The 19,285-nt window shown below is 38.8% G+C and overlaps 1 protein-coding gene across 5 annotated transcripts in view; it reads right to left on the bottom strand.

Annotated features, from left to right (window-relative positions):
• LOC120307405 (probable ubiquitin carboxyl-terminal hydrolase FAF-X) overlaps window positions 1-19,285 on the bottom strand; it is a 117,915-nt gene that overhangs the window by 57,030 nt on the left and 41,600 nt on the right. For all 5 annotated transcript variants that reach the window (XM_039342175.1, XM_039342174.1, XM_039342178.1 and 2 more), the window contains 10 exons: window positions 15,977-16,230; window positions 13,722-13,867; window positions 13,105-13,184; window positions 12,552-12,664; window positions 8,159-8,377; window positions 7,645-7,760; window positions 5,472-5,723; window positions 5,242-5,380; window positions 4,482-4,634; window positions 2,231-2,335 (listed from right to left, as the gene is read on the bottom strand). In XM_039342175.1, the coding sequence (XP_039198109.1) occupies window positions 2,231-2,335; window positions 4,482-4,634; window positions 5,242-5,380; window positions 5,472-5,723; window positions 7,645-7,760; window positions 8,159-8,377; window positions 12,552-12,664; window positions 13,105-13,184; window positions 13,722-13,867; window positions 15,977-16,072 (1,419 nt within the window). In that variant the 5' untranslated portion in view covers window positions 16,073-16,230. The remainder of the gene's footprint in view (window positions 1-2,230; window positions 2,336-4,481; window positions 4,635-5,241; window positions 5,381-5,471; window positions 5,724-7,644; window positions 7,761-8,158; window positions 8,378-12,551; window positions 12,665-13,104; window positions 13,185-13,721; window positions 13,868-15,976; window positions 16,231-19,285) is intronic.

The following is a 19,285-nucleotide window of genomic DNA, read 5'->3' as shown; positions in this document are numbered from 1 at the left end:
GAGCGCATGGTGCACTGGTGCCACTGCCAAGAGGTAACGTGAGGCAGGTGGGGGGATGAAGCTGACACATGTTGCCCACACCCGCTTACCTCAGGGCCCCTGCAGCCAGGCCACTCCCCACTTGATGGCCTTCCCCCACCTGTTCAATGACCCGGCTGCCCGCCCACCTCTTCCCTTTCACTCCCCTCCTGAGCCAGACTGCAATGCTATGGAGGATGGGTGGGGGACGCTCAGTCGCATTACCCTGTCCCCCTCCCCCGTTACGGAGCCAGGGGAGAGTGATACTGAAAAGTCTCGCCACTGCTGCACATTAACCGCGCCCGTCGCTGGAGAGGCTTTCTTTGGTCCTTGCCGGCACCATCCCACCTCGCAGATCACCTGCTGGTGCTGACAGTCCCCAGTGGGGGATGCGCAGTGGCGGCCTTTTGCCATCATTCCCCCTGGCTCCAAAACGGCAGAGGGGGACTGGGTGAGGTGACTGAGGCTCCCCCGCCCATCCTCCGTAGCATGGCAGTCCGGCTCAGAAGGGGAGTGAAAGGGAAGAGGTGGGAGGATCATTGAACAGGCAGTAGGAGGTCGCTGAGTGGGGAGTGGCTTGGCTGCAGGGACCCTGAGGTAAGTGGGTGCAGGCTGCGTCGGGCAGTTCTGTCCCCCCACCTGCCTCGCCTCGTGGCAGCGGCACTGATGCAATGTGTGCTCTCCTATTCCGTTGAGACAGTGAGCAACCAGACTGTAGGATGTATGTGTGTGTGTGTGTGTGTATGTGTATCTATCTATCTATCTATCTATCTATCTAAAATGTGGGGGAGGGGGAGGCGGAGATAAGGAACACCTGAACAGCTGTCCTTCGCAGGACTGGGGCAGGAGCGTTACGGGCGGGATAACAGCGGCCTTGGGGGTGGGGGAGGATGATGGCCCGACAGTGTGCCCGAATCGCAGCTTGAGAAACAACATCCAAGATCGCCCCAAAATGGGAGGGGAGGGAGACAAGGCACAGAGATGTTTGGACAGCCACCCGCCGAGTGCTTGTACGCACGCCAGAAGAGCGATTGAGGATCGGAGAACAACCATCGGGGCCAGGGACATGTTGCCAAATGTGGAGCAACTCAGCGCATTATGGATGAGCACAATCAACCGGCTGATGACGCGCTTGAGAAGCTGGGCGCAGAGGCAGGCTGTTACATAAGCTAGCTCCCAGATTTCCTTTCACTCCAACTCTGACAACGTCGGCAGTCTAGCCGACAAAAGCTTAATGACTTTTTAACTACAGGCATGTTTACATTAAACAGTCTGGTTTATTATATCCTGGTATTCATTTTTCTTTCTTTCATTTTGGTTAATATTAATAGTAAATTACTTTAAAATCATTTTCAAAGACTTCATTTGAATGAAAGCTTCTTTTCCAGCTCTTCTAAATCAAAGCAAATTCATGGTCTTACAAGTAGAATACTAATTTTTAATATTTTAATGTATTTTCCAATACCAATCAAATTTAATGCAAAGTATTAGTCAAACATATCTTACATACAACTCTTCAAGAAAATGCAAGAAACTCATTGATTTTTACCCATAAAAATTCTAACAAATCTAAACTATACTTAAGTAACAGGAGAATAAAGTTCTTCTTAAAAGAAAATTGGATTCCATTGTATTTCTTCATAAGTCTACTGCAAATTATTTGATTCTACTATATCTTTTGAAAAGAAATGTCAACCTGTCTCTTACACCTGTAGTAAAATATCAATGAAATATAATTGTTACATTTTAACATACAATTTCAAATATTATAAACAACAAAGGGGATTTGACTTGGTAAAAGAAATTTCAGAAAGCTGAATCTGAAGGTTATTTACTATATTAAGCTTAACAGAATAACAGAGTTGGAAGGGACCTTGGAGGTCTTCTAGTCCAACTTCCTGGTCAGGCAGGAACCCTATACCATTTCAGACAGACGTTGTCCAATCTCTTCTTAAAAATCTCCAGTATTGGAGCACCCACAACTTTTGGAGGCAAGTCGTTCCACTGATTGTTCCATCAGGAAATTTCTAGGACTGCATTGGCTTTTTTAGCAGCTGCAGCACATTGTTGGCTCATATTTAAGGACTAGAAAATCCCTTTCGCAGTTATTACTATCGAGCCAGATACAACCTATTAACATCAATACAAATTTAAATTTGATTATATCCTACTTAAAGGAACTCAATGAATAGCAAATTAATGGACTAATTACCTTAAAGCAATCAAACAAATGGTCAAGCTGTTCAGGAGAGAAATCCCAGGCCAATTTTGCAAGAAGATCATGTACATTTTTCACAATGGCTTCATGTTTTCCTGCCTTGAAAAGCAATATTATTAATGTTGTTTCTCTGTTATTTGTAGAAAAAAGTACAAGGTGTTGCAACATTTCTATCACAAAGTACCATTTTAAGGTAAACTGATTAAAATTCAAGGATTGGTATGGTAACTTACGATGTACCTGCTGCTTTACAAAGCTATCATCAAAAAGCTACAAAATAAACGAAGAGGGGGGAAAAACAAACATGAGAATGCTTAATAATGGATGGTTCTTTCCATTATATGTATCTCAGCTTGAACAAAATAGCAACAAGCAACCTTTAAAGAATTGCAACTTACACCTAACTTCTGGAAGAAAGCTAGAAAATGCAATGTGAAGACAGAAAAGTAACAAATATTGCTTTACTACATAACATCGGAGAGATGCTTGAATTTTCACTGGAAAGTACTTGGGAAGCAGTTCAGGACAAAATGTGAGATAAAGGAAGTGAAAATTGCTCAAGCTTCATGAGACCTTCGGTTGGGAATGATGAAAAGGTGAAGGTTATTAAAACATATATAGGTAATCCTCAATTTATGACCACAATTGAGCCCAAAATTTCTGTTAAGTTACATTTGTTAAGTCAGTTTTGCCTTTCTTGCCACCGTTGTTAAGTGAATCACTGCAGTTGATAAGTTAGTAACACGATTGTTAAGTGAATATAGCTTCCCCATTGATTTTGCTTGTCAAAAGGTTGCAAAAGATGATGACATGACCTTGGGATACAGCAACGGTCAAAAGTATGAACCAGTTGCCAAGCATCTGAATTTTGATCACATGGTCATGGGGGTGCTACAAAGATTGTAAGTGTGAAAAATGATCATAAGTTACTTTTTTCAGTGCCGTTGTAACTTTGAACAATCACTAAAAGAATTGTTGTAAGTCAAGGACTATCTGTATATTCCATGAATATATGCAAAGAAAGGAAAATGAGATCAGAAAAGATAGGAAAAAGTTTAAACATAATCTGTAAGCATACTTGGAAGTTCATGAAGGAGCTAAAAGATATAATTAGAGTCATTGGAGTGAGAAAGATTAATATTTGGACAATGAATTGCTCGATGGACATAATGAAAGTGAAAGAAGAGTTTTAATGAAAAGACTGCTATGCTTAAGATCAGAGTAGGGGTGTGCATGATACAAAATATATATATTGCTTCAAATTTTTATGAACAGCTTCAAAGCAGTCCTATTTCAGTAAAACAAAGCATTTAAGCTAAAAAAAAATTCTGCAGGAATCTCAGCGTGATTTTTATGGGATGAATAAAGAAAGGCTGCTTCCTGTCTTCCCTTCAGTAGCACCCAGAACTTCATATCCCACTTGCCTCTCAATTTTGCCGGAACTTCCCTTCCCTCCTTCCCCTCAGGCATTGTGGATATATTGCCCTATGTACCAGTTCCCTACTGTAATTGTCTCAACAAGAAGAAACATAATCTAAGCACAGCATCTTCCACAGCCTCTTCTGTCCCTTTACAAGGGGACAAAAAAAATTAACTCTTTTCAAGTTACAAATAAACTACAATTTTATGGACTATCTGTACTGAACAATTTAAACTAGAGCTATTACTAAAAATACTTGTAGTTTATTTGTAACTTGAAAAGAGTTAAATTTTTTGCCCCCTTGTAAAGGGATAGGACAGTGATGGCAAACCTTTTACAGACTGAGTGCCCAAACTGCAACCCAAAACCCACTTATGCATCGTTGAGTGCCGGGTGGGTGTGGCCCATTGGGTGGATGTGGCCCATTGGGTGGGTGTGGCTGCGGTGGGACTAAACGGCAGACTGGGTGGGACGAAAAAGTTCAATCAATCAATTCCAACTTTGCAAAATCTTTTTTTTCCCGTGAGAGGTTGAAATTGACTGATTGATTGAACCTTTTTTTTTTTTTTGCACATGGTGGCGGAGGCCTAAAGCGAAAAGGTTTTATAAAACCCAGCTGAAGGCCTAGGACTGGGGCAACGACGCGTGGGCCCACAGAGAGAGCTCTGAGTGCTGCCTCTGGCACCCGTGCCATAGGTTCGCCACCACTGGGATAGGACAATGATTCAGAGACAAAAGCATTATATTGTAGTACAACAGATAGACAAAACATGGCCATACAAAATAGAGATGGTCTCACACAAGATAATAGTATTGAACTCTTACCTGGGCAGCCCAAATGTTGTCAAGGTCTTGCAAAGTTAGGGCCTTTTCTTTGATGACAAAACGAAGAATTTTCTCTAACTTTTCTACATATTGAGGTTGATGTAGACTATCTCTCAACACAATTGATAAAATATTGTTTTGCTGGATCCAGTCCTAAGCAGAACACGAATGTATTGCATACAATTAGAATATATACGCATTTCCCTTTGTTTTCTTTAGATAAGTGAAGTAATGCATTATAAAACTCTTGGGGATGGGAACCATAATTTGAAAAAAGGAATACTAATAATATTCATTAGCTTTTTCTTCCTAGAACAAGCATACTCAACTGGCTAGCCCAGATTTCACAATGACTAAGGACAGTATAATTTTGCTATGTAAGCATGTAGCAAGATATAATGTGAATTAGGTTAACTCTATCCTTGATATTCTGGAAGCCCCTTGAGATCTGGTTATGTCACCAAGTCTGGGGGTCCAGGGAACTGGAGACATGTTTAGATGGCTCCATTACTGAGGTATATTCATTCTCTCTCTCTACTTGGGTTTCTACATATTTTGCTTTTAATTAATTTTTAATTTTTTACTGTTTACTTTTATATTTTATGTGTTTGCTTTTATATAAGAAATGTTCATAACTATTGTATACTACCCAGAGTACTTCTCATGAGATGGGTGGCTATATAAATTTGATAAATAAAATAAATAAATTGATGCATTTTCTTTAAACACTTTCCCACTAAATTAAAGCAAATAAACTTACTGCCATTCTTTCTGCTGTAAGCCATTCCTCCTCTTCAGGACTGCCATGTCGATGGGTATAATACGACACACTAGATATCACTTTGTTAACTTCATTTAGTGCATTCATTTTTCCATTGAAAGATGAAATTTGTAATAACCTATGAAGAAATGTTAAAGTAACATTTTAAGGGGAGCAGAACAAGATAATTCAACTCCTAAAAAGCATTAACACAACTGAAGAGATCTTACCTAAGTATCATTTTTAATCTAAATATTTCTAAGTTTTTTACTGTTTCCTCTTGTCCTGGAACTCTTGAGGCTAAGTTCTTCAGAGATTTTATTATCATTGACAAAGCATCATTTTTGGCTTCATTCTTAGCTTCTTTCTTCAGTTCATCATCAGTTAAGTTCTCTAAAAACTGTGGAACCATTTCTATAATTGGAAGGAAGTATTTCTTCACTGTATGCAGTGTTAAAAACTCATAGCACTGTCCAAATGGTCTGAAAAAAAAATATCAATGTAAAAACTAGTTTGAAGTTAAGCAGCCATATTTATAATTTATTTCACAAAAGTTAATCAAAGCAAAATTACTGACTGAAAAATTAGCTATTAAAATCCTCTTGGTGTGTATGAAATAAGAACTGAATTTACAACTTCAGGGTAATTCTGATAGATTACAATCTTAATATAAGTAACAATTACTGTTTGTCAACCCAAGTTTTAAAAAGTAGAACAGCAAGAAGCTTTGGATCCACTGGCAAGTGTTGGAGAGAGCATAAGGACTGAAGTTAGGAAACAGCTGGGAAGCTATCTCTGATCTCTTCTGCAGAGATAATCCACAATGTTTTCGCTAGGTAACGATGAAATGTGAAAAGAAAATAGAAAAGACAGAAGCTAAACTGAGATAATATGTGTATAATGTATAATCTCTGGAGGGGCACATTCCATGAGGTGGAATAGAATTCTATGCTGGAGCCATTTACTGCATCTATGGAGCAGTGGGTTTTTAAGTGCTAGTGTCAATGCTGCAAATACTGTATATTCTTGCTTTGACAATATGCAAAACTGTCTGGTATTTACTGAGTTAATACATAGCTTAGAGTGGGGGGGGGTAAAAAGCCCGGGAAAGAAAGAGGAAGTAAACTTTTGACCTTCACACTAATTGGATAATGTGACTTGTGACTGCAAGACAAGGGAAGGGTTTAGCAAGAAAAGTTTGATGCCAGCAAGAGGAAGTCAGATTCTGGCATCAAAACGTCCATGATGGTGACCGGCAATTTGTAGCTATGTAATAAAGACTTTAGGAAACATTCCTGAAAGTTCTTTGAAGTGCTTCATTAGTCGGAACCCTGACAGCTAGTTCTTATAATATTTATACTAACTTTGTCCTTATCTTGTTACTACAACTTTGGTGCTGATGTAAGTCACCTGCTTGGAGTTAGTGGCAATAGAACCTTTATAATAACTCAGACAATAATTCCAAGTAACTTGGAGTTTTGAACTGTGAACTTCATTTTAGGATATGCCAGGGCATTCAACACTGAATGAAATCTGAAATCAGTTGGTTACAGCAGAGATCCCCAACCTTTTGGGCACCAGAGATGGGTTCCGTAGAGAGAGGTTTTTCCACAGATCGGAGGATGCATGGTTTTGTGTGTTGCCTGCATCCCACAGATGGGGCTTTGCTTGTTTGTGCGGACCGTTGCTGACATGCCACGGCCCGGTACTGGTCCAGGGACCAGGGGTGGGAACCCTTGGGTTACAACACATTACACAACTTCAAATCCAATAAGAAATTGATTAATTTTGTGAAACAAACTAAACACAGTGCATTTAGATCAGAATTACAAAATAAGGTTCTTTTCATTTTGCAGTGCAATATAGGTTTTGTTTTAAGTAGTAACAATTGCAACACAAAGGTTTTCATATACTATCAAAAACTTAAAAAGATTTTGAAATTTTGAAATGTAACAATGAGGGTAACAAATAGGATAGAGTTTTTTGGGGGTACGGTTTACAACAGTTTAGTAATCTGAACTGCAGCCATCAATGACTTTAATTGGAACCAGATGATAGAATCTACCTCTTATTACCTGTTTCACAGTCAAAGGTTATTTTTGATAGCAAATAGGAATAGTTGGGAAAAAAAACCCCGTTATTCTGATCTGTTAAGAGAAAAAATGTTTTCTATAGGGTCAAATCCAGTATGGAATATAAACCACCCTCCGGGTTTAGTTATTAATGCTACGTATTCTCATGTTCTTATATTTCAGAACTGCGCAATCTTCTTTATATTTTGAGGAGTGTGGAAATGTGTGCATATAATAGTAACTTTATCATTCAGTATACAGAAAAATATTTGAATTAAAATGAGTTATTCTTGTTCAGGTGACAAATTCTAAACACTTCCTTAAAACTTACTTGATGAGAGCTGCAATAATCTGAACATTCAATGCTGATCCACTCATAAAACGATCATGTAGGATTTGAAACCCATTTAACGTGCCAAACTTGTTGATGAGATCTACTAGCCAACCCTGCAAAACAATGTTTTCTCCAAGTAATTTCTACCACCAAAACATATATTTATGTCGCAAAGATGTTGCTCAAAATATTTGATTAAAATTAATTGCCAATATTCTTAAATTATTGGTCTTTTACCTTTACGTAGTACTATCCTTTAAACTTCATTGAAATTTGAAAATTTGAAAAATTGTATCACCTGAAATTCAGTCTTTAATTATGACATTTTAAAGGAAGAATAAGTATTTTATTTTGTCAGAAACAAAGGCAGGAGAAATTTAAAAATCTTATTTATGTTAGGTTCCATAATCCAGTTTCTGTAGTTCTCCCTTATCTCAGGAAATTACTTTTCAGAGGTTTTATACAAGTCTGAATAAAGATTCACCTATAGTTCCAATTTCAATCAGCATACCTTTGGTGACCGTGGGTCTGGAGGACGAGCATAAAGTTCATCTTCAGCTAGCTGAGCTCCAGCAGGAACAGTTTCTGAGGGACGTGTACCATTATAAAGATGGAATTTGCAATGAGGATTTAAGGCCATTGCAAGAAGCTCAAGAAGAGGAAACCAATCTTGGGCCAGCTTTGCCACACAGAGTTCAACAAGACGATGGGTGTTGTTAATGATACATCTCTATTTAAGAGAAAATGATTTTAGATATGCTGCCTTTTATTCAAATTCTGCCACTAATATTATTACAATAATAAACACAATGTTACACTGCAGTGTGTTTTAGGTTAAGACTAACAGTTATCAAACTGCAGATTATGGATCCCTGTCGAACTGCATAATTTTTACAAGGGGTGTGTAAATAAACATGGCAAATAAAACAAAACACAGTCACATTGCTCTTCTATTGACAGCCACTGACCAAAAGATGCCTAGGCTGCACTAGGCAGAAAATTGAAAAGAAAAATACCAGCAGCTCAAGGGCAATCCTTTTTTTCCTCCTGGTCAGCAATGATACTTCTCTACCATCCGGCATAGACAGTACATGTGTGATTTTTCTCATTAGTGACACTGTCCCTTCATGTCATGGTCAGCTCTGACTCAGAAGGAGCCTGCTGAGTGGATTTCAGCCTGTGAAAGCTTTAATGTTCAATGACATGAGGCTAGTCCACTCAACAATCACCAGGACCAGCTGTGTCCCCTCCCACAGGATGAGGAAACGGAAAGATCTTCCAGACCCAGAAAGCACTATGTGCAATGGAAGGAACTTGACTTCTCTTGTTGAGAAAATTTGCAATGGTACTCAGAACTCTGTGACCTGAGCTCATGCCTATGGAAAATCTCCTCCTTGGGACCCCAACCAGCTGATTACCTACCTATGATATTGTACTGTGCCCAATGATGCTTCTGTCTTCTGCTTTGAACTCTGATTACTGAAAACTCTTTATTGGCAAATTTCCAAAGATCTGAGGCACTGCTCAAAACTGACTGACAGCAAAATTCCCTGTCTGCCACTGCCTATATTTGAACCATTTAAAGCAATCTTCCCAAAACTTTCCAGCTTTGAGGCCCGGCAGCGGGGGGGGGGGGAGGGGATGGTTCTGTGTGTGAGCAGCGGGCATGTGCATGCCGCTTGCACAAATGGAATGTGCAAGCATGCACTTGCCCACTGCTCGTGCAAGTGGGGGTTGCACATGCTCGCACATTCCATTTGTGTGAGCGGCAAGCACAAGTGCCCACTGCTCGCACAAATGGAGTTACGCTTGCCTGCTGCTCGCACACAGAACCATCCCCTCCCCCCCTCTCCGCTGCCGGGGAGTGGGGGTTGCACGTGCTCATCCAATTGTGACCTAGTTCTGAATGGCTCAAGGCCCAGTAGTGGGCCATGGCCTGGGGAACCCTGATTTAAAGCAAAGCCTGCAACCAAATTCCTTTATTTGTATCTGTGCATCTATTCTGGTTCAGGAACTTTCATTGCGCCTGCCTGCTATCCTTATTTTATTTTTATTTATTTTTTTTATTGAAAAATTTTTAAAAACTTTTACAAAGACAGAAAAAAAAACAATAACAACAACAACAAAAACAAAACAATAAAGCCTTCCCCCAACCCCTCCCAAACCAAACCCCTCCCTCCCCCCCGGAGCTTCCCAGAGCAGAATATAGGCTTAATTAAAAAAAAAAATTAACAAAATTATAAAATAATTAAAAATAAAATATATATGAAAAAAGAGTTATAATCCTTAAAAAAAGAAAATATTTAAAATAGAAAAATACAGGTTATAAAAAGGCTAAATGATATTTTTTCAAATCCAGTTTAAATTGTATGAAATTTATCCATTTTTCCCATACATCAAAAAATTTCTCTTGCGTTCCTGCTATCCTTATAAGCTTCTTATACAGTAGTGGCCAAAATTGTGGAAACCTTTGGGGAAAAGTGTATTTTTGAGGTTTGATGGCTAATAACTACTTTTTTTGGTGTAGTATCATAAAATTACAGCGGGGCAAAAAAGTATTTAGTCAGCCACCAATTGTGCAAGTTCTCCTACTTAAAAAGATGAGAGAGGCCTGTAATTGTCATATTGGTAGACCTCAAGTATGAGAGACAAAATGAGAAAACAAATCCAGACAATCACATTGTCTGATTTGGAAAGAATTTATTTGCAAATTATGGTGGAAAATAAGTATGTGGTCACCTACAAACAAGCAAGATTTCTGGGTCTCACAGACCTGTAACTTCTTCTTTAAGAGGCTCCTCTGTCCTCCACTCATTACCTGTATTAATAGCACCTGTTTGAACTTGTTATAAGTATAAAAGACACCTGTCCACAACCCCAAACAGTCACACTCCAAACTCCACTATGGTGAAGACCAAAGAGCTATCGAAAGACACCAGAAACAAAATTGTAGACCTGCACCAGGCTGGGAAGACTGAATCTGCAATAGGCAAGCAGCTTGGTGTAAAGAAATCAACTGTGGGAGCAATAATTAGGAAATGGAAGACATACAAGACCACTGATAATCTCCCTCAATCTGGGGCTCCATGCAAGATCTCACCCTGTGGGTGCTGGGACCAACGTAACAAAGGCAATCATTAGTAACACATTATGCCGCCAGGGACTCAGATCCTGCAGTGCTAGACGTGTCCCCCTGCTTAAGCCAGTACATGTCCGGGCCCGTCTGAAGTTTGCTAGAGAGCATTTGGATGATCCAGAAGAGGATTGGGAGAATGTCATATGGTCAGATGAAACCAAAGTAGAACTGTTTGGTAGAAACACAACTCATCATGTTTGGAGGAGAGAGAATGCTGAGTTGCATCCAAAGAACACCATACCTACTGTGAAGCATGGGGGTGGCAACATCATGCTTTGGGGCTGTTTCTCTGCAAAGGGACCAGGACGACTGATCCGTGTACAGGAAAGAATGAATGGAGCCATGTATCATGAGATTTTGAGTGCAAACCTCCTTCCATCAGCAAGGGCATTGAAGATGAAACGTGGCTGGGTCTTTCAGCATGACAATGATCCCAAACACACCGCCCGGGCAACGAAGGAGTGGCTTCATAAGAAGCATTTCAAGGTCCTGGAGTGGCCTAGCCAGTCTCCAGATCTCAACCCCATAGAAAACCTTTGGAGGGAGTTGAAAGTCCGTGTTGCCCAGCGACAGTCCCAAAACATCACTGCTCTAGAGGAGATCTGCATGGAGGAATGGGCCTACATACCAGCAACAGTGTGTGCGAACCTTGTGAAGACTTACAGAAAACATTTGACCTCTGTCATTGCCAACAAAGGATAACAAAGTATTGAGACGAACGTTTGATATTGACCACATACTTATTTTCCACTATAATTTGCAAATAAATTCTTTCCAAATCAGACAATGTGATTATCTGGATTTCTTTTCTCATTTTGTCTCTCATACTTGAGGTCTACCTATGATGACAATTACAGGCCTCTCTCATCTTTTTAAGTGGGAGAACTTGCACAATTGGTGGCTGACTAAATACTTTTTTGCCCCACTGTATGTATCAATGGAAAAATAATTTAATCAAGAATGTAATGCACAATGGTCGTTCGATTATCTGTATTCTTTGAAACGTTATAGCCAAATAACCAGAAAAAGGAAGCACAACTTGCTTAGGTTGATATCAGGTAGCTTTCCTTCATCTGATTGTAGCCAATGAGTATGAGTGTTTAGAGAGTCAATCAGGTGTCATCTTGTTTCGGCAATGAGTCAATCAGATCACAGTAGGATTCAGTTATTGATGTCATGTATTGAAGCTGAGAGGACATTTGTCAGTGTGTTATGTGATCGCTATCAAGTTGGTTGAATTTTTTTCCCTTTCATTTGGTGAGCTTGTAAAACGTAATAAAATTAATGTAATGGTGCAAAGAGTTGACTGTTTGCTCAGAAAGTGATGTAAAATAGTATTATTAAGTGAACAGGGCTACAGTTATAAAGAAATTAGAAGAAAAATTGGTGAAAACTTAACCAAAGGTGGCATTTCTACTGTACATTTTTCCCAAAAGGTTTCCACAATTCTGGCCACTACTGTAAATGCCCTCATTTTGGCACAGCTGCTCTGTACGATGGTACTGTACAATTACTCTCTGTGCATGTTACATCCCATATTTTCCTTCTGCACATTTTGATACCCCACAGCTTCAACTCATGGGGACATATATAAAACTACTATCATGAGGAAGACTGCAAAAAGTTTAATATTAAAAGTTTTTTCCCTACTCAAAAAATTTGGGAATCTGGTTTAGAAAGCTAGGGGGCTTGGGAAATTAAATCACCTTTTTTAGCACAATGAATTAGCTTATTATCATATATTTGTGAGTAGCTAAGCCCAACTTACATGAATTTCAAATTTCCAGCCACTCACTGCCTCATCTGTAAGTATTTTTGTGAAAGAAATTGTTAACCCATCTCGGAAAAATCGTTGACATGCCTCACTTTTAACATCAAGACCTATGTAAAAAAAAAAAATTATTTCAATGGAAATTCAATCCTCAAAACACCAGTGACAACAGATCATTCAAAATCTTTTTCAAAAGAAAGCCATTTAAAGCCCTTTGTAGCATTAGGTATTTATTGTACTGTATCAAAATTGCATAAAAATGCTAGTTTCTTTAGTAAATCTAAAATACTTAATACCACAGGATTTTTAACGTGAAAAATCTAAAAACCTGGAAGAAAAAAATAATCAGAACACAAATAGCTGAGGATGGAAGGTAGACCTAGAAAAACTAAATGTTTTTGAGTTGTTACAAAGAAACAGGAATTAAAAGGCACTAAGGCAGCAGCGTCTGTTTAAGAAAATTCCCAATTCACACAGATAAACCATTTTAAAATGTAGCCAGGAATATTAATTATATCCATTTTCCTTAATGATTTATTTTTCAGCTTACCCTTTTTACTAAGCTCAATAGCAGCTTCTAGAAGAACTTCTAATTCTCCCTTGGGCAATACAGGAACAACCCATCGAGGTCTAGGAAAACGTAAGAATATAATTCATTTTACATTACATCTAGGTTTTCCCCACTCATGTATCCCGAATACCTGGGTCATACATTCGGAAGAACTTAGGAAAAGTCTGAAACAATTCAATAGTGTTCTCTGTAAATAATTCGAGTTTTTATGTGTACTTTTATTTGGCCACTGAGTTCTGTTGCAACGAGCAGGTTGTTAAATGAATACATACTGAGAGAAGACAGATGCTGTGATGATCACTGGGTTTCTGCCATTTCATTTAAATCAAGTTCTCATATAGCTACACCAGCATTACTCTTATTCCAGCATGCATTGTTGTCAAGAATATAACATTTGGTTATAAATGCACACATTGGTGGAAACTATTTTTTTTTTACTTTTTGTCATATTTCAAATAATCAATAACAAAGGTAGTTGGTAAACAAGAAGTGGGAGTATTTGCTTAAAAGCCATTGAAATACATCCAAAATGCCAATAGAAGTTAACTGCAAAACTGTTGGAAATTTTGAAAATTACAAAAGTATTAAAAAATAACCTGTTGATCATGTCATCCAATTTTGCCAAATCAGTGTGTGGAAATGCAGGTTCTTCATCTTCAAGTTGTGGTGGGGCATCACCTTGACCCTGTTCATCAGGGGGAGTAGCTGGGGAATTCTCATTTGAAGAATCAGGTGAAGAAGTCTGAAATGGAAACTATGGATTTCCATGAACTATTCAAATTCCATTATTTTTGTCTATAGATTCATATGAGCATTTAAACATGACTAAAACTGAGATTCTAGAAAGGTTAGGAAGGTTGATTACTGTTTTCTTCTTATTTAGGTTTTATATTCAAGATTGCGTTAAAACTTAACCATGTGCTAATATTTCCAACTGTGGTCTCAGACAGACCTGCTTGTTCTTCCTACAATCACACAAATACAATTGCCACTCTGATTCCACTGTAACAAGTACAATTTTTATTTTCGCTTTATTCCAATCTTGCATGTTTATAACCACTGACTACCATAGTGTTCACCTGTGTCCCACACTGTGGCCAATCTCTACATGGAAGAGGTAGAAACCAAAGCCCTAAATTCCTTCACAGGTATTCCACCCATCCAGTGAGTGGGTGGAATTCCTGTGAAATAGTGAAAGAGTTTAGGGCTTTGGGATATGACATCATCTATCTTCAGTCTACAGCAGAGTCCTTTCAACAGTTCCAAGAAGGCTCCACAGCCATTTGCACTACTCAGGTGACCCTGACGACACAGATAAACCTCCAGGTGGCCTCAATGACTCTCTAAAAGAATGCAAACGAGCAGCTCTCTTCAAGGAGTATAAATCCTTCCATTCCCCATCATCCAATCAGAGCTGAAGAAGCTTCTTGAATGAGAAGCGAAACGTCTTCAAAGAAAAACTAAAAAGTCCAGTTGCCTTGTAAAAAAACATCTTTGGGATAACTAGCACCTGGATGACTGAGAATCTCCATAGACTACTACCGTAATGGTATCTACAGATATCAATTTTATTTTTTTGAAAGGATACTAAATTTAATTGTTATTTAAAACATTATTTCTTTTGAAAATCAATGAAATTTTAATATGATTACCCTTTTCTAATATTGATTGCTAAAAAGTGTGATCATTTTAGGGGCTCTGTATTAGCTAACATGTGAAATAGCACTTGTGCTATATACACAAAAGAAATCTTTGATAAAGCTTAGGTTCAGAGTCTCATGTACCTAAATGCTTTGCATGCCAAGCAAGCCGTGAGGTAAGCAAAAAATACACTATCTACAACTGTGTTTCTCTCTTAAGCCCTGCTGATTGCCTCACTGTTTCTTATATGATTTATACTGTTCATCTTATATCAATTATTTCTGCTAGCATAGAAGCATACATTTTGTCAGGAACACTAACAATCTTCCCAGTGCACTAAATGCATTACTTTTACTATAGGCTCATCAAAACATTAATACAGTTACTCTTCATATAGAGCGGACATGTCAAACTCGCGATGTCACGTGACATTGCGCAACGTATCGGGACAGTTTTGCTATTGCCGGCAATGGGGTGGGTGCGGCTTCTGCGTGACACATCTGGCCCGCTGGCCGGCAGTTTGACACCCGATATAGAGTAAGACTGATTAGATTATACTAAACAGTTAAATTGCACATCTTTTCTCACTTTGGCATTGAACAAAGCACAGTCATAGAAAACAGAAACATTTGATTAGCAAATCCAATCAGAATTTCTGGAGCCTTGTTTATTTTTTTTTTTAATAAATCACATTATAGATAGTTTTCACTTACCAAAGTTTTTTGGGACTAGGAACTCCATTGAGTGACATGGTCATAATGATGTCACATCACTGCGTCAACTTATGACAGCGCTTCTAGCAGTCCCAGTTACTGTTGTTAGGCCACTCCTTGCTGTCACAGTGCTCCACAGATACATGATTACTATCTGTGATCTCCTGACAGCTTTCCCATTGACTTTGCTTGTCAGAAGCCAGCAGTGAAGGTTGGAAATGGAAATCAGGTGACCCAGGGGACACTGCAACATTGTAACTGCAAGCCAGCTGCCAAAGGCCCAAATCACTGTATGACTCAGGAAAGCTATGATGGCTGCAAGTATTAGGATCTGTTGTTGAGCCCCACTCATTTAGCACTAGGGTAATTTAGAACAGTCACCAAGTGGACATATATTTGCAGCCAACAGTGGCTCCCTATTATTAATTCTAAATTAGAATTCTCTACTGTTATATTCAAATGAATGCATGTACTTTGCAAAGCCATATTTAACATACCTGATTCTGCTGCAGAGGAGGCTGGGACTGTCCATCAGGAGCCTGTCCCTGACTGTCATTCCCTCCTACTGGAGAGCCACGAGTCGTGGCTGTCATACTCGAAACAGGGCAGATTTTTGCAATTTTGTCTGCTTATGTAGTTGTTGAGAGAGAAAAATTTATAGTCCGTTTAATAAAGTTGAAGTACCAGCGTAGATCTGTTTTAAAAAGCTCCAACTCAAGAACAAGCCATCTTGCAGAGACCATTGCATAACCTGAAAGATAATTCAAAATATCATGTTATTTTAAATATTATCCTGGAGATATAAAAATGTCATTCAAGGAAAAACATTCTCTATTTCTTAAAAATCCAACAAGAGTCCCAAATAATCAAAGAAATATTATATTTCTCTATAACTAAACAATTAGAATAAACGAATTCATAAAGTTCAATTCCATGACTCAACCATCTTTCTTTTCTCTAGTGTCTGTTTTATATTTTAGGAAAACATTATTTAGCATTGTAAAAACAACACTGTGCAATCAGAGAACACACTGAGAAATGTTAATCCATGGCCAATACTGGGTTAATTTTAATTAGTGGTTCCTTATTGATTCTCCTGATAAGGCTCTATTTCAAATAATATGTAAGTAAAATATATGTCCTGCTGATCTAAAATGTTAACGACGGCCAAATCAGGTAATACATGGATGCAAGACCGTCAGAAAATATTAGGATTGTATGCTAGATTAGGGAGTCAAAAAAAAAAAACCAAAAAAATTTCAGAAGCAAGCAATAGCAAATCCCTCACATACTGTTGCCAAGACAATTCCACAGATGTGTCCAAAAAATCACAGGAGACTACCTTAACCTGAAGAAGACTTTCCCCATTTAAAATACAGGTAATCCTCAATTTATGATGAATCTCCCCAGGGCTACTTACGATCCAGATTCAAAGTTCTGACAACTGCCCCCTGGTCATGTGATCGCAATTCAGGCATTTGGCAACTGTACAAAAGTCAACTGCCAAGATTTGAGCAAGCCATATTCAACTATTAAACCAAATAGTTTAAGTTTACTAGAAGCATTTAAAATAGATACTAGACTGCACTAAAGCGTATTCAAATTCTCTCCAGTGACACAATCCTCTTCCTGTATATGCTGCAAGATATCATCATAAGATAGAGCATGGCACATTAGTATTATTTAATAAATATTTTATTTGAATTGGTACACCCCAATCCACAGTATGGTGAAAACTAAACATTCTGATGTTTACAGCACTTTTTGAGCTCTATTCACTCATCCTATCATGTCAGAGCATTTTAACAAAGGCTACAGAACAAATTTAGGGATACAGACAAGTAGTCTTCTATTTACGACTGGTTACTTCGTGACCATTCAAAGTTATAGACATTTCTAAGGGTACTTACAACCTGGATTCAAGGTTCTGACAGCTGTTCACCCCATGATCACATGACTGCATTTAGAGGGCTCAGCAACCAGGCTGCATTTAGAGCCATTTGTAGTTTCCTGCAGACATGTGAATATTTTAGAATGGTTTTGCCCCAAACTAGCATGTACTTTCCCTTTTGGGCAAAACCGTGTCCATACCGAATCACTAGTTTGCTTTGCATTTACCGCATTTGTTTTATGGCTGCAAAAAAAAGTGGTAAAAATCAGGTTGGTCACATAGGTGACCCAATTTATGACCATCACACGTTATAACAGTGATGGACTGGTTGGCTTGGAGCTAAAATACTACTTACAGATGATTTCAGTATTTATTAATATGAACAATCTAAAATAGTCTAAAGATAAACTGAAACCAACATTTAAATCAGAAAGACAAAACTGAAAATAAATTGCTTCCTTATACAAGTGGTTCTTGTTAACAGTTCAACAACTGTCTGAACCCGTAACAGTTCTGAATGAGAGGTAGTTATGACTGGTGTTTAAAGTTCTGGCCAGAACAGTGCCCCTGTGGTCACATGACTGCAATCCAAGCGCTCAGCAAATGGTTTGGATTTCTGACTGTCACAGCATCCCACAGTCACCTGAATGCTATCTGCAACCCTCCCTGCTGGCACAATCGCGATTTCCCACAAGCAAAGGCAATATGAATGCTAGCTGGAAGCCGCAATCATGTGAAATCCTCAATTAACAGTGTAATGGAGACTGCAGGAACTACCATCACTAAGCATCATGTGACATTACACTTTATGATCATATCACTTAGCAAGGGCAGTTTCAGTCCAAGTTACCATCATTAATTGAGAACTATGTATATTTTCTAAGATAAACTTCCTCCCCAAAATTTCAGACTATTCTATTGTTACAAATATTAGCAATTTTGGAGATTCAAGATTAAATTAAAAAGATATTTGTTTTCCTTTGTACATGCAATGAAGATAGTCCTTGACTTACAACCACAATTGAGTTCAAAATTCATGTAGCTAAGCAAGACAGTTGTTAAGTGAGTTTTGCCGCATTTTACAACCTTTCTTGTCACAATTGTTAAGTGAATCACAACAGTTGTTAAATTAGTAATACAGATGTTAAGTCAATTTGGCTTCCCCTTGACTTTTCTTGTCAGAAGCCCGCAAAAGGTGATCACATGACCCTGTCACAAATACATGCCAACTGAAAAGTATCCGAATTCTGATCATGCCACCATGGCTACAATAGTCATAAGTGTAAAAACTGGTCAGAAAGTCACTTTTTTCAGTACTGTTTTAACTCTGAATAGCCATTAAATGAATGGTTGTAAGGACTACTTATATCAAGTTTTGGACTGGCACCAGAAAAGGGGCGTTATCTTACCTGAACGCCTTTTCTCAGCATGAAGAATGGAGAATCCACGAATGGGTTAAGTGTGTCCTCCAGCCCTAATTAGACCAAATCAGTCAAGTTGCCACGACCCTGCTGGGCTGGGTCCTGCCCCAGTTTCAAATAGGGCGAAGCTAATGACTATATGATGTGTTGGCTCCCAGATCCCTGACACTGGACCTGACTGCCTATTTAAGGGATGAGGGTGGATTCTCTATTCTTCATACTGAGAAAAGGCATTCAGGTAAGACAACGCCCCTTCTCCAGCATGTAAGAATGGAGAATCCATGAATGGGACTTACCAAAGCTCCCTAGTCCCTATGGGCGGGAAACAGACTGGTCCTGTGTTGCCATCGCAGGCACAACCTGCTGTAACACTCAGCGACCAAAAAATGCCTCCACAGAAGCAAACTGATCGAGCTTGTAATGCCGCACAAAAGGGGAAGGCGAGGACCACGTCTCCGCCCTACAAATATCATATATGATAAAGGAGCAGACCT

This window comes from Crotalus tigris, unplaced genomic scaffold, assembly GCF_016545835.1.
Source record: "Crotalus tigris isolate CLP2741 ecotype Arizona unplaced genomic scaffold, ASM1654583v1 scf7180000017775.1145084777:2100578, whole genome shotgun sequence".
Taxonomy (NCBI): domain Eukaryota; kingdom Metazoa; phylum Chordata; class Lepidosauria; order Squamata; family Viperidae; genus Crotalus; species Crotalus tigris.
Note: the sequence above shows the minus strand (reverse complement) of the source record. Positions and strands in the feature narration are given on the sequence as shown.